This window comes from Populus nigra, chromosome 3 (genome assembly GCF_951802175.1).
Source record: "Populus nigra chromosome 3, ddPopNigr1.1, whole genome shotgun sequence".
Taxonomy (NCBI): Eukaryota; Viridiplantae; Streptophyta; class Magnoliopsida; order Malpighiales; family Salicaceae; genus Populus; species Populus nigra.
This window is the reverse complement of record NC_084854.1, coordinates 3,755,339-3,774,959: the sequence shown is the minus strand read 5'-3', so window position 1 is coordinate 3,774,959 and position 19,621 is coordinate 3,755,339. Positions and strand designations below refer to the sequence as shown.

The following is a 19,621-nucleotide window of genomic DNA, read 5'->3' as shown; positions in this document are numbered from 1 at the left end:
TCTTGTCATGATGTTCGAAATTTTCTTAATTTTCTGATAAATCCATGTCCCAGACAAATCTGATTGCTCGGACAGTGGAAAAGGATGGAAAAACTTTGGCAATGGCTTGTTAATTTAGTCGGTAGAATTATTTGATGTTATCCCAACTTTCTGAATTGATTTGGCACGACATCTCTGCATCTTCATCCAATTGTATTGCCCAATTTCAATTAATTATCGTCTCAATTCAAAAATAATTCAATATGTTAGCTAAGGTGATAAAATATAATTTATAATATTTTTTTAAAGCTTGAAATTACTCTTATTATTTTTTATTATTAATTAAAAGATTGAACCTTGAGCCTAGATTCTAATACAATATCAAATAATTAACTCAATTTAAAAACTTAAATTATTATATAATATTTTAAAATATAATTTATATTATTTTTTAATAACAGGTAACATAAATAATTTTTTTTAAAAAATAAACATCTAACTCACTAAAATATGATTTGAAGTTTTAGTAGGGGTGTACACATTCTTTAGAGCTTGTTTGGTATTTTAATAAATATTTCTTTTCAGATTATGTTTTTTTTTATTAATAATGTATTGAAATAATTTTTTTTATATTTTTTAAAATTTATTTTTAATTTAATATACTAAATCGATCTAAAAAAATAAATAATTTTAATTTGAAGAAAAAAAATCATCTTTTTACATAATCGCTTTTCAACTGAAAAAAAAAAAAACAAACGGTGCCTTTAATCTTTTCTTTCAGATTCACCATTTGGGTAAAGATTAAAAAAAAAAAAAAAGAATAGTCTCATACAGAAAATAGAGGGTATTAAAATATTAATCTTAAAAGACTACACCTCACATGCCCATTTTAAAGCGAGTCTTGTGGTCTAAAATAAGACCCAACATTAAAAAACAGCGAATTATTGAGGTAGCTTGTGCTCTCTGCTCGCTGGGAGCCACTCTAAGCTTTATAGATAATTAGTGTTGAGCTGACATGCGCATTCTTGGGTTCCTTAAATTCATGATTTCGGAGGCTATTCTATTATATTCACAAGTCATTGGACTTGTAATAAGTTGGCAAGAGAAATTAGAAAAAACTTGTGCAAGTTGAGAGATGGGAATCTGCATATCCTCTGCATCTTCTGAGATACACCAGGCAGATGATGGCCTTGAAAATGTCATGCATGTCCAAGAAGATATTGTTTCTCATGGAATTGAGAAGCGTGGTTCTCTTTACTCTAAAGAAGGAAGCAAGGGAGTAAACCAAGATGCTGCTGTTGTTCACCAGGTTGGTTCATGCTATTTATTCTTCACTAGATTTCACCATTTGTTGTTTGAAGTCTTGTTGCTGATTGGAACTTGTTCTTCTTACGGAGGGCTATGGAATGGAACATGGAGCTTTCTGTGGAGTTTTTGATGGGCATGGAAAGAATGGTCACATAGTGAGCAGGACTGTGAGAAATAGGTTGCCATCACTCTTGCTAAATCAGAAGAACGCTCTAGAAAAGATAAGGACCGTTAGAGATCACAACAATGAGAAAGCAGATGGTGGTTTAGCACCGTTACCAAGTGAAAGTTTTCATAAATGGAAAGAGGCATGTATTTGTGCCTTCAAGGTGATGGACAAAGAGATCAAGCTCCAAGAAGGTCTAGACTGCTCTTGCAGTGGAACCACTGCAGTAGTTGTCGTGAGACAGGTAAGAAAGCAAGCTATTTTGAGCATACAAATCCTCTTGAATCAATCTTTTCCTTTTCATATGTAAAGGAAAGGATGTTTATTTATCTGTTTTATCATTGTTTTGTTTGTTATTTGGAAAATGAAAACAGGGTGAAGATCTTATTATAGCTAATCTTGGAGACTCGAGAGCTGTGTTGGGCAGAACTAATGATCAGAAAGGAATCATGCCTGTTCAATTAACTACAGATTTGAAGCCTGGAGTACCAAGTAGGACATCCTTCCTTCTCAATTAAAAGGCAGAGTTGAAACAACTTTTAATGGTAATATGGAAATTGATCCCCGCACTCAATTTTTAAAACCGGGTCATCTTATAATTCAGGTGAAGCAAGAAGAATAAGGCAATGTAATGGCAGAGTACTTGCACTAAAGGAAGAGCCACACGTCCATCGAGTCTGGCTACCTCATGAAGATTCTCCAGGCTTAGCCATGTCTCGAGCTTTTGGAGACTTTCTGCTAAAAAACCATGGAATAATTGCATTACCAGACATCTCTTATCACCGAGTAACTTCCAAGGATCGGTTCATTATCCTCGCATCAGATGGGGTAAGCAACTGCCTCAACTCAAAGATGAGTAGAATCCAATTTTTATTGCAAAGGTGAAGTGATAATTACTGGTTTGTGTTACTTGTCTCGTGTTACTTAGGTGTGGGATGTGCTTAGCAACAAGGAAGTGGTATCCATCGTTTCGGCAGCAGATAGTGAACAGGCAGCAGCAAAGGCTGTGGTGGAGGCTGCTACAGCTGCGTGGAAAAGGAAGTTTACTTCTTCGAAAGTAGATGATTGCACGGTGGTTTGCCTCTTCCTACAAACGAGAAAATAGCAGTCTGACTTCATCTTTTAGCCTGTCTTGTAATAGTTGAGCACAGCCTCTTTTCTTTTTGCTGCAGCTTATGTTCATAATGTTGTGATACTGTCAGCTATTTTCAGATTTCTCATTGAGAAACATAGAAGTCCCCAATGATAGAGAGTCCCATTTAGTGTGTACAGGTGAGCACGGGAATTGTTGAAAATGCCTAGAGATTTTATAATAATCAACAAAACAACAGTTTAACACTATGAGAACCGAAAGTGTTAAAAGTATCAAACGATTGCGGGCTCGAATTAAGCCCCAAAGAAATCGAAAATCACAGATTCATCAATCTCATCCCCGCGCTTTTTTATGTGGGACCAGAATGTTTCCGTCTATACAGTCATAAGAGGTCCTGCGTAAAAATGGGTTCGAGGCCCGTATGTTCTGCTTTTCTGAGTTACAAGAGTGTAAATTTAACAGCCTGATTGTTTTTTATTTTTAAAAATATTTAATTTTTTCACTTCAAATTATTTTTTTTAATATTTTTAAAATAAAAAAATATTATTTTAATATATTTTTAAATAAAAAAATACTTTAAAAACAAGTGCTACACACCCCAAAAATCAGCAGTACCAACTTCGACCGAGGAATCCTCATTTATATTTTAGAGTTAAGAGGGCACCTTTAATATGAACAATGAAAGAAAAGGGCAATGCATCCATCGCAGTAAGATTAATTCTTTTTTTTTTAATGGAGGAAGAAGCGAGGACAATCTATGTTCAAGAAGTAACACAGTTGCACGTTAAAAATGGACTGCCTGCTGAAACTCTCCTTTCAAAAACTGGAAAAAGATCCTGTCAAGTCTCAAGTGTATTTCTGTATCCCCGCATAGCCGAGTGCAAAACTGCTGCCAAGCCCCACATTCATGCTTCAGAAATCATGCTTCATCATTTTTCAAATCATCTCCAAGCAAGTCGTCATATGAAACAGGTACTCTGATCCTCTCATGCACAGATTTGCGCTTCTCATCAGCACTGGACTGTTCATGCTGAGATTGAGATGCTAGCTCTTTTTGAGAACTATCTGGTACGCTGACTGGTGTCTCATCAATGAATCCAGAGGCAGCTATTTGAGAGGAACACTTGTTGTTTTGCTCCGGTGCTCGCCGAATAGGTTGTTGCCTAAATTGCTTCTGCAAAGGGGGGTCCAGATAATACAGATTGTTAGTATTCAAAACAAAGACATAATGCAACACAAGTAGAGGTATAGTGTGATACAAAGATGGCAACAGATACAGTGATTAATGATTAAAGTTATACATGGTTGTGTTAAACACAAAGACATAATGCAACACAAGTAGAGGTACAGTGTAATACAAAGATCAGCAACAAGCACTGAAGCGACCACAGATACAGTGATGAAAGATTAAACTTATACCTGGTTGTGTTTTCACCGACAAACAGGCATAAACCCAAAAGTTGCCAACTTGTTGGGACGTGGAACAAAACAATAGTTCATTAATCAAATGCATTTACGGGAATACAATAGTTACCCACCTCAAATTCCTTTGCTTTTTTCATAATCTCTTTGTAGGCCATTGGTTCTCTAGTTTTCATGATATTCCATAATATCCCACCACCTGTTCGAAAGCGTCCGCCATCAACCGTCATCTGCCCTCCACAGGACTGAATTGCATACACCTGAAACTTCCATTTTAGAATGCATGTCCAAAAAGAAAAATCTAAACGGAACACACAGAAACATAGCAAACACTTGGAAAAAGGAGTGGGAAGAGAGAGGAAAAGGCAGTAGTTAATATAAAACCATGCTTTCAAGAGGCAATATAAAAGATGGCACAATGCATTAAGAATGCAAAGCAAGAAATTAGCAGCAAAGAAAATTAACCATGAAAATAAGAAAATTATTCAAGGAATTAATATTTGCCAACAACCAAAAAGCTGGACAGCAGCATAGAAAATACCTTAAACAACCATCATTTACTAATGAGAGCAACAACGCCATCAGTTATAGCCACAAAGTTGTAAAAAACTACTCAAAGAACAAGGATTTAAGAACTTATTATGCATGTGTATATGATATCCTTCACATAAAAAGCACATGTAACTCAGTTTAAAGAGCAAGAAAAAGGCACTGTCAAGAGTGGGGGAAACATCATTCTAATTTTTCAAATAACATTGGGGAGGTTTAAATATTGTTGACAATCTCAAAGGGCAGACCAAGTCAATAAAAAAAATTTTAAAAAATTATATCAACCTACATAAAGAGAAAATGATCATGAAGTGGTTCAGCCAAGTTATATCTCATCTCAGAGCACACAATTTGAAACAGCAAATGGCTTTGACAACGAAAATCTGCAAGGGTAGGGAAACAATATTCAATGTCAGATTTTACAGAAGGCTTTAAATAGAATGGATGAGCATTGATGGCTCAGGGCCAATCCAGAATCATGTGAACCCAAATTCTCACCTTTCCTGTCAAGCAGCAAGTACAACTTGCTTGCCCATTACCAAAATGAATGGTGGTTTGTTTCAAGATAATAACCCTATTTGAAAAGAAAAAAAATGGAAGCAGATCTAAGCAGCAGGTTTGCATCATCATCAGAAAGCACAATTGTGATGTCTAGACTCATCATGAGAAATAGCCAGTCCACATACAGAGAGACTTCCTAATCAAAGACTGCAGGGCAGGTAAAAAAAAAAAATCGATTCACCAAGCACAAGGAGGGCAGCTCAACGGTAAAATATGAAATGCAACATCAGTCATCATGATACATAAACTTCAAAGACACTTGGCTATTGGGTATCTCAAAACATGACAGAAACACAGACCAGCATACACGGGAATGGTATCGACTCCACGATTCTGAGAAGAAAGGATCATCAGGAAAGCACAAATTGCACAGCTTAATTTCATTCGCACAGGACATCATTCTTACTGATCAAACAATAAACAAATAATCTTTTTAGGTGAATAAAGGAACATCACCTCTTTCACGAGATCACTTAATGCAGAAACCCCCAAACAACCTACAGCAGTATATACCATGTAGGATTTCTTCTCTTTCAAACGTCTACATGTATCTAACACAAACCTGCAAAGCAAAACAGCATTAGACCCAAAATCACGTAAAATCTATCAAATTAGGAACACATTAAAATTAATTCACCATTATTTTTTAAGACAACAGAACCAAACTAAAATTCCTTCATCTAACATAAGACCAAAACAGTTTATAAAATCAATGTGATGAAAGAATTTACTTGTTCACGTCAGTAAAACTAGACCCAGGACCACCTCCTCCCCTCTTCTTGCTCTTCCTCTTCTTTTTATTACCGCCGCGCCGCCGCCTCTGGCTTTTACTTTGAGGCTCTGCGTTTCCAACATTCTCACCAGCACCATCGTGAATGCCATTGTTCAATCCTAAATCAGTATGTGAATTTTCGTCCACCACAAACTCTCCTTCTTCCACATCAACCATATCAACATCTTCTAAGTTGTCATCGTCATCGTCATCATCGAGAATTGCCTCCAATATATTCTCTCCTTCCTCCATCTAAAAAAATTTAAAAGAAAAAAAAATCAGAATTTGTAAGAGTTTGGAATTAAATTAAATACTTAAACCCTAGACAAAAACTAGAATAATTATCAGATAAATAAATGGAGATTAGAGAGGCAACGAGATTAAAAAAAGAAAAAAAAGCTAACCTTTCGAATAATTTTATGCAGGTAACGGAGATGTCGTATCGCGGTTTGAGCTTAGGAATGCCGCTGGGTTCCAGGGTTTTTAGAGTGAAGAACTGTGACGTTACAAGTCGGCTTGTCTGGCTGGAAGGGGATTTATAAGCTATGGCTATTTCAGCCTTTTCAAGATTATGTGGGTTGGGTTTTATTTGGCCCAGAAATAGACCGGCCCATTATACAACATTACGTGGGCTGAGAACTTCTGTAATGGGCCTTCCGTCGTTACCTTGCTTAGATGCTTAGAGCCTGGATCAGTGAGTGGCTAAGGCATAATTTTCCTCATGCTTTCAAGTTCATTACAAGCATTTGTTTTGCTCAGTAACTAAAACGACGAGATTTCGGGAAAAAAAAAAAAAAGACACGGGCTCTATGATGTTGATTTGCTTGCACGGGAGGCGAAAGCTCGTACAACCGCCCGACATGACAAACTTGTGATCAAATGAAAATCATGGCAGCTACTTTTTTTGTAGTGAAAGACAGAGAGATCAATCAACTAGGCTCTCTTAGGCTGATTTTTTAATGGGTTTTATCTTATGACGAGGAAGCATGGCAGTAAATTGTGGGTGTGTGAAAAAGCTGTTCGCTGCACACTGGATGAATACAAATTTTAGGCCTGCTTATTGTCCGAATCCTTGACGGGCATCTCCTTCAACTGTCCGTATTTCAGGTTGCTTCCTTCCCACTGGGCTAGAGGAGTTTTTTTCCCAAGTTGTTTGGCAGGAAGGTTGAAATAAAATGTATGTACAAACTTATCACCGTACTGTGTTTTGAGGGATAGGGACAAAAGAAAAGAAAAATATGATGTCGGTCTAAGAGCATTTTTTTTAAAAAAAATTATGTATTTGTTTTCTTCAGATATTTTTTTTTATATTTTTAAATTATTTTAACATACTAATATAAAAAAAATTAAAAATAATATATATATATTGATGCAATTTTAAATAAAAAATACTTTAACTAAAAATCACTACTAAAATATAAACAGGCTATAAGTTTCCGACTGTTTAAGCTCGTTAACACACTTTTTCATGTGTTAAAAAAGTAGGTTGAGAAACTTAGACAAACTACGCCTTAAATCTCCCAAGTTTTTTCAAGAGATATTGTTTTAGTTTTGAACTCACGCAATCGTAGTTGATTTTATAATTAAAAATCATTTATTAAAAAAGAAGAAGGTGATGTCTAATATTTATAAATTGTCCAGGCTTCAATTGCTAATCAATTTGAAATATTAATTTTTTATACTGGTATCATAAAAAAAAAGAAAAAGGAAATGATATCTCATCCTCGATGAATCGGAATCTTGATATCCATTCAATTGTCTCTCCTCTTAAAAGTTGAGATTCTTGAGAAAGAAAGAAGCAACCGGATCCATTCATTTTCAGACGTTGGTCCACCGCCCGCAACTTGGATCCCGACTACAATGATTTACGAGACATCAGCCGTGACGAAAGAAGCAAGAAAAAGTTCTGGACACTCCCTCTCCTTGTTTTACGTAAATAAACAAATGATATCTTGCAACACGCAACGTTGAAAATCGCAATTATATCATTTGCTCCGAGAGATGACACGACAACTGCTACCTGGCACCGAAAGCAATATCAAACTCGGAGCATAAAAAAAAATATTAAGTTCCTGCTGAGATGAGGAAAATGATGCTGAAAAGAACTGAATTAACATAAGCACACTGCTTCTCTGTGGCACTTCCTATGTGTAATCCCCTCTTCCACAGAAGGATTTGGCCAGGAGAGAAGAGGAGGCTCAAGAGAGGAACCCTTCTTAGCCAGATAATGTGCAGAAGCATTAGCTTCGTGAACCCTAAACAGAAGGCCTCAAATAACGTTAATCAGCTTCCATAACACAAAGCATCACTGTCCGAGAGGATGTCCATTAAAAAGCCAGGGATAACAGACGACAGGAACAGTGAGGATGGAAAAGGAGATCGGGTAGTGTGAGGAAGATGTTCCTTCTTGCATCAAAATCACTTGCATCTGTAATATTCAGTTTTGTCTGCTTGCTAGTTATTGATACTAATAGATTCCATGCCAGCCTCCATCACTGCTAAGGATCAGACAGTTGGGGTCCTCCAGCGCGCAGACCATGTCGTCAATCAACTAATTCGGTTGGGAGATATTTCCATCTACAGCTGCTTTCGTGAATTAGGCCCATAAAATTAGTTGCTTGAAAGGTAGCTTGAAATTAGCCCTTTCAACTCTCTAATTGGTTCATTGATTAACACCCTTCCTCGCTCTCTGTGCCAACTATTTTTTATTAAAATATTATCATTTTATTTTAAAATATAAAAATTATTGGTGTCCCATCACTAGAAACTCAACTTGATAAACTAAATTTTACTGTATTAATAATCTATCTAATCCAGCTAAAACCCAACACAACGATTTTGGTTAATTTTCTTGGAGAGCCGGATAAAGTCAAGGATCAATTGAGTAATGATTTAAAATTCCATTTAAAAAATAAAATGTATTTGTCAATTATATTTTATAAAATAAAAATTACTTCTATTTAAAAAAGATTCGAAATACAAAATGAAAATGGTATAAAAACTTCCTTGACAGCCATACATTAAAAAAAATAAAAATTATATATTTCTTTAATATTTTTTTAAAAAATTATTTATAGTTTTTTTCAGGCCATTTAATTTAAGCGGGCTGAGGTTTATTTTCCAGTAAAGCTTTCTACGGGGATGAGAAGGATTTGTGGACTATGAAGACAAACAACCTCGAAGAAATAAAAAAGAAACACGAAAGAGGGAAATCACGAGGAGAATCAGAACTAAAATCCACTGGGATAGCACCACATCATCATCTATATTATTGATCTACATAAATAAACTAAAAAAAGAAAAACAATATAAATTAGCAATCATCCAGTAATTCAACAGACAAGACTTCTCCACCTAACAACCAATCAAAGATTCAAAATACAAATCTCCTTCTCCTTCTCAGAAACCGCCACGACAAGCGCCGCCGGCATCGTGATTTTTCTTCCCATTGCTCTCTTAGGTGTTGCTGTCGGAAACGTTCTGCGGATGCCATCGGAGGTTTCTAGGTTTTTCCGTCCAGTGGAAGCCGGTGATGATAATAGAGATGATGATTCTGCTGGGGCTGGATGAGCCGTCCTGGTTGCTGGATCCAATGGAAACAGGGATTACGGGCACCAGGTGATAATTGATCTCTAATTTTATATTTTATTTCACATCATCTACAAATTTTTAGTATCTGTTTGTTTTTTGTTTTTTTTTGGTAAAATTAAATAAATGAATCGGAAAGGAATATCTAGTCTCCAGTAGGACCAGTACATTTATGCTTCTGATTTTGAATAATAACTACCATTTACTTGTTTTAATAATAAAATAAAATAAAATACTTTACTTATTTGATAATTAAGGCACTTGAATCTTCTATAAAAGAACGCCCACAACATTTTTAGCAGCATGCGGTGAGAAATGTGCTGTAATTATGATGGTTTTTGGGGGGGGGGGGGGGATTATTACACAGTTACCTTTTTTAAAATGTAATTCTAAATAAAAGTGCATAACTCGCACGCACCAGAGAAAAAAAAAAAAAAAGGTGCAAGAGCATTTCCTATTTCATGGCAGAATAATCTTAAATAGCAAGGGTATCTTATTTCAAGTAATTTTCTCTTTAACCATCTAGGTGGTGGCCAGCGATAAGAGCTTAGGACCAAAAGATATGCTCTTTATATGGTCTCAGGTTCGAGCTCTGTGGTTGCTCATATGATGGCTACTGGAGGCTTACATGATCGTTAACTTCAGGGCCCGTGGGATTAGTCAAGGTGCGCGCAAGCTGGCCCGGACATCCACGTTAAACTAAAAAAAAAAATAATTTTCTCCTTTCATGCACAGCGGTCAAACCTGGATGGCGTTACGTGAAATCTAGGATTCCGTGTTTTTAAGTTAAATTAGATAGTATATTTATATAATAAAACTTGATTAATCCTTCTAAATCGGATTAATTTGGCCTAATTTAGTGAAATCAACACTAAGAAAAGTTATGTAGTTTTAACAATAATAGAAAAATTAATTCAATGATTCAAGCCCTTGTTTGAGTTGGGTCTAACAACTAGGATTTTTACTGTATTTATTTAATATTTCTCCTTGAAAAATATGTTTAAAAAATTATTAAATTTTATTAAGTTTGAAAAAAAAACTTTATTTTTCTTAGATTAAAATTCAATTATGTTAGCATTGAATTGAAGTAGTTAAGGTTTGTTATTTGCTTTTCAAAATGTTTTTTATTTTCAAATATATTTAAATAATATTTTTATATTTTTTAATATTAGCAAGTTAAAATAATTTATAAATATAAAAAAAAATTAAAAAATAACTTTTTTCAAAAACATTTTTAAAAAAACAAATATTCATTAAGACCCTGTTTGTTTTTGTGTTTCAAAAACGTTTTTAAAAAAAATGAAAAAAATTATTTTTTTATTTGCTTCAAATTAATATTTTTTTTTAGTGTTTTTAGATTATTTTAATGTACTAATATTAAAAATAATTTTTAAAAAATAAAAAAATATTATTTTAATATATTTTTTAATAAAAAATAATTTTTTTAAAAAAAACCATAACCAATACTATAGATAACCATTACTCAGTCTTACCTTGCGCGATTACACTCCGTTGCTCTAAACATGTCACCGGATTCTAGGGCTCCCAGGGAGGGTATGAATCAAGGAAATACTTTCAGTAGCTGAGTTACTAGATCGAGTCATGCCGCGGGTTTTTCAATAAATGACATATTTAGATATTAAAGTATTTAAAGTATTGGTTAGATAGTCAAGATCAAGAAGTTATGTTTTATATCTTAATTTCATGGATTCAAAGCTCAAGATTAGAATTAAAAATAAATTACTGAGTTATTTGTACGAATTATATTAGATGTATCTTTAAATTGTTCTAAAAAAACTAATCTTGATTAACACTAAAATTAATCCAAAAATATTGCAAGTTTTGATGCCAGCACATGCAAAATTGAAATCAAATCACTAGATAGTATTTATTCATCAACAAATTTGTTTTAGCCTAATAAGACTTTGTCTAAGCGGTCTAATTATGTTTTTAAATTTCTTGATATTTTTTAATTTTAAATTAATTGTCATTAGTGTTTTTATATTATTTTGATATATTAATGTCTAAAATAAATTTTTAAAAATATTATTTTAATATATTTTTAAATAAAAAACAATATTTACGATGCTCCTAAACATATTTAAATACATACATCAAACAATTAAAAACAAATTATTATAAACTAGCAACTCCTCACCGCAGCCATAAAATTCCCAACAACAGAAATAATACGGGTATTTTTAATATTGTGATAAGTTTTACTATTAATGTATAAAAAAGTGATTAAAAATATTTATAAATTATAGTTTTTAATGAAAATTTAAGAAATTTTCTTAAAATGATTAGTGTAAATATACAATGTGCATTAATTAATCAAATACGATCATACACTTGAAGGCAAAACGCATCCAACCTCTTCCCTCCACTTCTATTTTGAAGCAAGGCATTTTACAACATTAACTTTTTAGTGATGTAAAGACTAAAAAGCGAGAGGTGCGTAGCACCTTCCAATGAGAGTACTTTGCTTTACCGACAATGACCCCACAAGTTTTCCACTCACCCAAGCAACTAACTCCTTTTACCATCACCTACCATTCATCTCCTACCTCATCACCTACCATTCATCACAGGACCTTCCATCACAAGCATGGATTTTGCAAGCCGTGGTCTGTTTCTGTGTTTGAAAATACGTTGGGATATATTTTAATAATATATTTAGCTTAAAAAATATTAAATAATTTTTCTAGCCGTTGTTTTAGTGATTTCTAATTTTTTACGTGCTGGATTCAAAAACATATAAAAAAGTATTCTTATATATTTTTAAATATAAATTATTTTAAAAAAACATGTTACATCACAGTATTAAATATATAATAAATATAAAAGTGAATGAAAAATATTTAATTAAAATAATTTTATATTAAAAATAGTTAGTTTTTGTCATTAGTTATATTATATCTTTGTCTCCAATAATTTCATATCTGGTATCTCAAAACAGTGACAAAATCAAACTAACTGTCAGTCTCTGCAGCCTCTGATCAAAACCTCACAATAAGATTAGCTACACGCTATAATTCCCTAAGCAGGATACATCTGTAATTCTGTCGATCGCCCTGGCCTCTACTATATCCCTATAATGAGATTCCTCGTTCATAGGAACAAATTAAATCCTGGCCGTTAGATTCACAAGGATCATCCCATTATGAACTATGAAGAATCCAATCCACTTGAATTACCAATTTACCCACTATCTAATAATATAAATTCATGACCTCGCCCCAGATGCTTTGACACCAACCTATCAAACCCCTCCCCCCCCCCTTTTTTCTAACCCGAAAACCGATAATGACGCGACTCATTGCCGGCGTAATTTTTCTTCTTATTTCTTTCTGTGGTATCGCCGTCGGTGTCCGAGACATCGTTGGTGACGTTCTCCGGTTGCCATCGGAGGCTTCTAGGTTTTTCCGTCCCGGTAAATTTAATGATGATAATAGTGATGATGATTCTTCCGGAACTAGATGGGCCATCTTGCTTGCCGGATCTAACGGTTACTGGAATTACCGGCACCAGGTCTTAATCACTATAATTTTTTACTGAACAGCTACATGTAATTAAATGGTTTGATCAATTAGATTTTTTTTCCTATTATTTTTGCAGGCAGATGTTTGTCATGCATATCAACTGCTGAGACAAGGTGGATTGAAGGAAGAAAATATTATAGTTTTCATGTACGATGACATTGCTAATAACCCAGAGAACCCAAGGCCTGGAGTCATCATCAACAATCCCCAAGGAGAAGATGTTTATAAAGGAGTTCCAAAGGTAAGGGTTTTTTTTTCATTTAGATGTAAATTTTGTGGCTTCAGCACTCATGGGTTGATTTTGATTTTGTTGTGTCAGGATTATACTGGTCCAGATGTCACCGTTGGAAACTTTTTTGCGGCTATTCTTGGAAACAAGACAGCTCTTACCGGGGGCAGTGGAAAAGTTGTTGATAGTGGGCCTAATGACCATATTTTCATTTATTATACTGATCATGGAGGTCCTGGGGTGCTAGGTTAGTTTCATTTTCTATGTAACTTGTGATCGATGAACTACTATTTTGGAAACTGTTCCAAAAAGGTTATTGTCACTGTATTTTATCATCGCTAGTTTGTAGTTATTGAAATACATGTCGTTTATAGGAATTCTTAAGGTCTTATATTAAATAAACTGCTTGACGTTCATGTGTGGATGGATTTTTATCAGGGATGCCTACCAATCCTTACCTTTATGCCGATGATTTGATTGATGTCTTAAAAAAGAAGCATGCTTCCGGAACCTATAAAAGCTTGGTAATTACGAGCTGAACTTCCACTTGCAGCACTATGAGTTAGTTTAGTCAACTTCAAAATAAAAGAAATTTTGATGGGCTATATCTGTAAAACTGTAGGTGTTTTATCTTGAAGCCTGTGAATCCGGAAGCATCTTTGAGGGTCTTCTTCCTCAAGGTTTAAATATCTATGCAACCACAGCATCAAATGCAGAAGAGAGCAGTTGGGGAACCTATTGTCCTGGAGAGTATCCTAGCCCTCCCCCAGAATACGAAACTTGTTTGGGTGACTTGTACAGTGTTGCTTGGATGGAGGATAGGTATGAACGGTGTTAATTTTGAATTTTATTTCTGTTTAGATGTGATGAAGTATTGAATTGTCATAAGCATCATTCAGTTTTACCCACTCATCTAAGTATAAGAGAATAGCAATACCTAGTAAATAAGGGAATCTATCAGGCTTGAAGGATTTACTTCTTGTAAAAAAAAAATGTTTTCGAAAGTTCATGGAAACATTCAAATGTTGTTTCATTGTCCCAAGACAGATATTTGATATACAAAAAATTAATAATTTGACCTTGTGAACAGTGACATACACAATTTACGGACAGAAACTCTGCACCAGCAATATGAACTGGTAAATGTTTGCAGGCCATTCTTTTTATTTTGTACTTTTGAATATATACTAAGAAAGGAACAAACATGACATTTTATCTGCCTGCATAATCATATGATTTCATTATGGTGCATGTGCAGGTAAAAAGGAGGACTTCCTCTGACAATTCTCCCTACGGTTCCCATGTCATGCAATATGGTGATGTTGGACTTAGCAAGGACGACCTCTTCCAGTATCTGGGTACAAACCCTGCAAATGATAACTACACTTTCGTGGAGGAGAACTCCTTGAGGCCACATTCTAAAGCTGTTAATCAGCGTGATGCTGATCTCGTCCACTTCTGGGCTAAGGTTTGTCTTATCTCTTTTGTTCCATTTCGAATTAAAAGACTGCCTTTTGGGCATTATTTTTTATCACAACTAGCTATTAATTTTTTTTTATGTTTTCATGTGTTTGTAAGTCATGCCCTCTATGGATTGGGCTGCTGTAATAAGAATGAGAGCTATGATAATTTTGTTAAAAGATTAGGAGGGTTAGCCCAAGAAGTAAAGGAAGTTGTATGGTAATAGTAGAATCTGATCCTGAGCTCTCGAATAATGAGAGGTGCTCATTCGGTGGCTGTTGATATTTCATGGTTTAAAAAACATTAAGGTAGGGGATATTCAGCAAATGAGTCTTCTTGCAGGATGTTGTGTATAAGTTGTGCAAGTGAGCAGCTGTGAGTCATAACTGCTTTTTATATATATGATTAACTGGATGCCACAGCGAGGAGATGCACTTAACAACTACTTTTATATACCAGTTTTTTCGTGTGTTTTTATTTTTTTAAAAAAACTGCTTTAGTTCCATCTCACTCTATTTGTTGTCTGTTCTTTATGCAGTACCGCAAGGCCCCAGAAGGCTCTTCTAGGAAGGTTGAAGCTCAGAAGCAGTTTGTTGAAGCAATGTCACATAGAATGCATATTGACCACAGCATAAAACTTATTGGGAAGCTCCTCTTTGGAATTGAAAAGGCCTCAGAGGTATTGAACACCGTACGTCCTGCTGGGCAACCTCTTGTTGATGATTGGGTCTGCCTTAAGACACTGGTAAAATTTTACAGTTCTCAGCCTCTGCTTTATCACCTCCTAACCTGTTTGTTCTCAAAGCTCTGCTGGTGACATTGAAAGGCTCATCTTCATATTTGAGAATATATTCTCTCTTGTTCTTCTATGCAGGTGAGGACTTTTGAAACACACTGTGGATCCATATCGCAGTATGGGATGAAACACATGCGATCTCTTGCAAACCTTTGCAATGCCGGAATTGTGAAGGAACAGATGGCCGAGGCATCAGCACAAGCTTGTGTAAGCTTTCCTTCTGGTTCATGGAGCTCTCTTCACAAAGGTTTCAGCGCCTAATTGAAGCAGAATGTCCTATTTAAAACAAAAAAAATACTAGGATTGTGTTCTATTTTCCCAATGTGATCCACCTGTATACAAGTTGTTTCAGGGATGTATTTTAATGTTCACTCTCATGATTGCTTCTTTGTAAATATAAATTAGATGCCCTTCTCTGCCAAAATATGATTTGTAATGAAGGCACCTATTCCTAATGTAAGATTTCCTGTAAAATCAGGCCTTTTCTTAAGCAAAAGCAAGTTAAAGGGGGGAGCAGGTTCTCCCGCTGGGGTATTGCTAGATTCGAGCTTTTCCAGTCTTTCCATTCAATACCATTATCATTGAGTTGCCACTCGCCATAAATATTTTGTTGCGTTGCCATTAAGTCTCTTAAAACACTTTCGGCAACTTTCGGCATGTTTGGTATGATAGAGTAAATTACAAGGTACTGGTTCGTGGTAGCAAATTCGCAATTGAGGAGATCTATATCGCTATGTTATTAGACTCCCTTGTCAACAGAATCTAAACTTTACCTGGGAAGGTATCGATTATTTTTTAAAAAATAATTATTTATTTTTCAGAAATATTTTAAAATAATATTTTTTTAAAAATATTTTTGATATTAACACATTAAAATAATATATATATATATATAATTTTTTTAAAAAATACAATTACAATATAACATTTAAACCATATTTCCAAACAATACTTCAATCATTGAGTGTTTGACATTCAAAATGTGACAACAAGTACGTAAGAACTATAGAATAAATAAATAAATAAATAAAGGTTTTCTAAGATCACAAGCAGGTTATTAATAAATTTAGGAAGTTGTATTTCCTTGACAGCAGAGGTTAGAATTCTTAGTTATAGATTTTTAAAATGTCAGAAATAACCTCCTATTAAGATTTTAAAAAACCCTGAGATTTATTAGCTATCATTTTGTTTAAAAGGAATAGGAAAGTGTTTTAATTTTTTTTTCTACTTGACTAAAGAATCAGCAGATAAAAGGAAAATAAAACAAAACTGATAGATAAAATTTGGCTTGTCATAATTATATGGACATGTGAGATTAAAATAGAAAATTGTGTTCAATTAAATAAAAATCAATTATCAGATGTCTTGAATCATGCAAGCGATGGGATTACTCTTTTTATTGGCCCGATTCTCTACATATTATGATCCAAATAAAATTAATACTAGACTTTAATTTTTTATTTTACAAGTTGGTAAATGACTTGTTAGTGCACTCAAGTCAAGAACATGGATAATTTTTATACAAGGAAATATTAGTGTGTAGTACACAAGTGTCAAATTTTAATTAAACAATATTATTAGTAACAAAAACACTTGGATGAGGATTTGTGGTTATATATATATATATATATATATTATTTTTTTGAGAGAGAGATTGGTTACACGCTTGGCATTCAAATTTACTAATGATTATTTATTTTGACTCCAAAGTTTTTGTTGTTTTTTTTATTAGATAACAAGATTAATTTACATAACAACTCCGACTACGTTTCTCTCTATCTCTATATATAACATATTAAGAACACACACTCTATTTATTAGTCTTGATATTTAAATCTAGAAAATTAAAGAAAGAAAGCAAACCTCCTTAATGTAGAAATAATTCGATCACCACAAGAATAGACAAGCAGAGTTGACTCTCTGCTACTTGCTGAAAATGAGCTCACATTTTCTTCGCTCGCACTTCTACAGGACTGGACATGGATGCTTATCCTATTTCCTGCCTGACCTTAAATAAAAGAAAAATTAGTTACATAACCTGCGCGATGTTACGGATCCATAATTTTTGTATAAAAATATTAAAAAAAATTAAGATCTAAAAATATTAGGTCTTTTTGCAAAACTATACCCAAGAGTCTTGAGTGTAGCTGCAACGCCTGATCCAAGAGTAATATTTATAATATTAATAATAACATTAAACTTGCATGATCCAAGTTTAAGTGGGTCTGATTGCAATACCACACTCAATAGTCTTGGATGTGGGTTTGGATGAAAGACCGTGTCATAAAAATATGATAATTAAATAGATTAATTAAAAAGAAAAAAATAAAGAAAAAAAACCAAAAGGAAGAAAAAAATTAATGAAGAAAAAGGAAAAAAATCTGAATTAACTGGGTTAACCCTTTAAACTAGGTTAACTCGTCAAACCTTGGATTTGTGTCGTGAAAGTTTGATAACTAAATAGAAAAACAAAATTAACTGGGCTAACTCGTCAAACCAGGTTAACCCATTTGAACATTAACAAACTAAATTAAACGGAAAAAATTTAATTAAAAAGGAAAAAACAAACAAAAAAGCATCAGTCTTTTCATTGATGAACTAAAGGCATCAGTCGATAACTAAATAAAAAAATTTAATATTGATAAACTAAATTAAATAAAAAAATATTAAATAAAAAGAAACAATAAAAGAAAAAAACTAATAAGAAGAAAAAACTAATAAAGAAAAAGAAAAAAAATCTAAATTAACTGAATTAACCCGTCAAATCTGAGATCCATGTCATGAAAGTCTGATAACTAAATAGAAAAATATTTAATATCAACAAACTAAATAAAAAAATTAATTAAAAAAAAAAGGTATCAGCCTTTTCACCGTGGATTGCATTGTGCAGTCCACAGTAATAGGCATAAAAAAAGCAAAAAAATAAAATTAAAGGCTTCAGCCATTTCACTGTGGACTGCATATAATATTAAAAGATGAAATTGGAAGAACAAAACTAATAAGAAAAAAAAAAAATCTGAATCAACCGGGTTAACTTGCCAAATCAGGTTAACCTGTCAAACCTGGAATTCGTGTCATGAAAGTGTGATAACTAAATAGAAAAAAAGATTTATTATTAATGAAATAAATTAAAAAAAATTAATTAAAAAGCAAAAAGCAAAAAGAAAGAAAAACATACAGGAAGAAAAAAACTAATGAAAAAAAAGAAAAAAAAATCTGAATAAACTGGGTTAACCCATCAAACCTGGGATCCATATCATGAAAGTCTGATAATTAAATAAAAAAAATTTCATAATAAGAAACTAAATTAAAAAAATAATTAAAAAAACTAAAAAAAACTAAAAATATCAGCTTTTTCACTATGGACTGTACTGTACAATCCACAATAAAAAGCTTAAAAAGAAAAAGAGAAAAAAAAAAAAACAAAGGCACGTGCCACAGGTTAAATTTTTTTTTTTCCATAAAAAATATCAAAAAAAAATAAGATAAAAAAGTATTAGGTCTTTCTGCAAAGATATGTCCAAAAGCCTTTAGTTTAGCTGCAACACTTGACCCAAAAATAATATTTATAATATTAATAATAGTATTAAACTTCCATGACTCAAGTTTAAGTGAGTCTAGCTGTAACATCGGACCTAAGAGCCTTGAATGAGGGTCTGGCTGCAAAATCGTATCATAAAAGTGTAATACTTAAATAGATTAATTAAAAAAAACCAACATGAAAAAAAAAACTAATGAAGAAAAAGAAAAGAATCTGAATTAATTGGATTAACCCTTCAAACCAGGTTAACCCATCAAACCTGAAATTCGCATCATGAAAGTTTGATAACTAAATAGAAAAACAAATTAACAGGTTAACTCATTAAGCCCGAGATACATGTTATGAAAGCCTGATAATTAAATATAATAAAATTTAATATTAAAAAACTAAAAACAAATTACGGGTTAACTCATCAAACTTTAAAAAAAGCAAAAAAAAATTTCGGGTTAATTCGTCAAACCAGGTTAACCCATCAAACCCGAGATCCGTGTCATAAAAGTCTGATAACAAAAAAAATAAAATTAACATTAACAAACTAAATTAAACAAAAAAAATTCATTAAAAGAAAAAAAAACACAAAAAAACATAAAAAAAAACCCATAAAAACATAAAAA

At 33.2% G+C, this 19,621-nt stretch overlaps 3 protein-coding genes across 3 annotated transcripts; 2 read left to right on the top strand and 1 right to left on the bottom strand.

Moving 5' to 3' along the window:
* The first annotated feature begins 907 nt into the window (after nucleotides 1–907).
* Nucleotides 908–2,794, top strand: LOC133689010 (probable protein phosphatase 2C 72). The gene is made up of 5 exons (XM_062108710.1): nucleotides 908–1,288; nucleotides 1,377–1,697; nucleotides 1,828–1,945; nucleotides 2,058–2,281; nucleotides 2,382–2,794. Exons 1-5 carry the CDS (start codon nucleotides 1,115–1,117, stop codon nucleotides 2,556–2,558), a joined length of 1,014 nt encoding a protein of 337 aa, XP_061964694.1. The 5' UTR covers nucleotides 908–1,114; the 3' UTR covers nucleotides 2,559–2,794.
* Nucleotides 2,795–3,151: 357 nt separating this feature from the next.
* LOC133688576 (uncharacterized) lies at nucleotides 3,152–6,368 on the bottom strand. Its single transcript, XM_062108098.1, has 5 exons — nucleotides 6,255–6,368; nucleotides 5,810–6,102; nucleotides 5,535–5,640; nucleotides 4,085–4,228; nucleotides 3,152–3,720 (listed from the first exon to the last, which is right to left on the bottom strand). The coding sequence occupies exons 2-5, from the start codon at nucleotides 6,100–6,102 to the stop codon at nucleotides 3,466–3,468; spliced, it is 798 nt and encodes a 265-aa protein (XP_061964082.1). The 5' UTR covers nucleotides 6,255–6,368; the 3' UTR covers nucleotides 3,152–3,465.
* A 6,325-nt stretch (nucleotides 6,369–12,693) lies between these two features.
* On the top strand, nucleotides 12,694–16,006 carry LOC133689319 (vacuolar-processing enzyme-like). The gene is made up of 9 exons (XM_062109135.1): nucleotides 12,694–12,969; nucleotides 13,057–13,221; nucleotides 13,300–13,456; nucleotides 13,648–13,733; nucleotides 13,832–14,031; nucleotides 14,300–14,348; nucleotides 14,468–14,677; nucleotides 15,209–15,415; nucleotides 15,545–16,006. The coding sequence occupies exons 1-9, from the start codon at nucleotides 12,745–12,747 to the stop codon at nucleotides 15,725–15,727; spliced, it is 1,482 nt and encodes a 493-aa protein (XP_061965119.1). The 5' UTR covers nucleotides 12,694–12,744; the 3' UTR covers nucleotides 15,728–16,006.
* The last annotated feature ends 3,615 nt before the right edge of the window (nucleotides 16,007–19,621 follow it).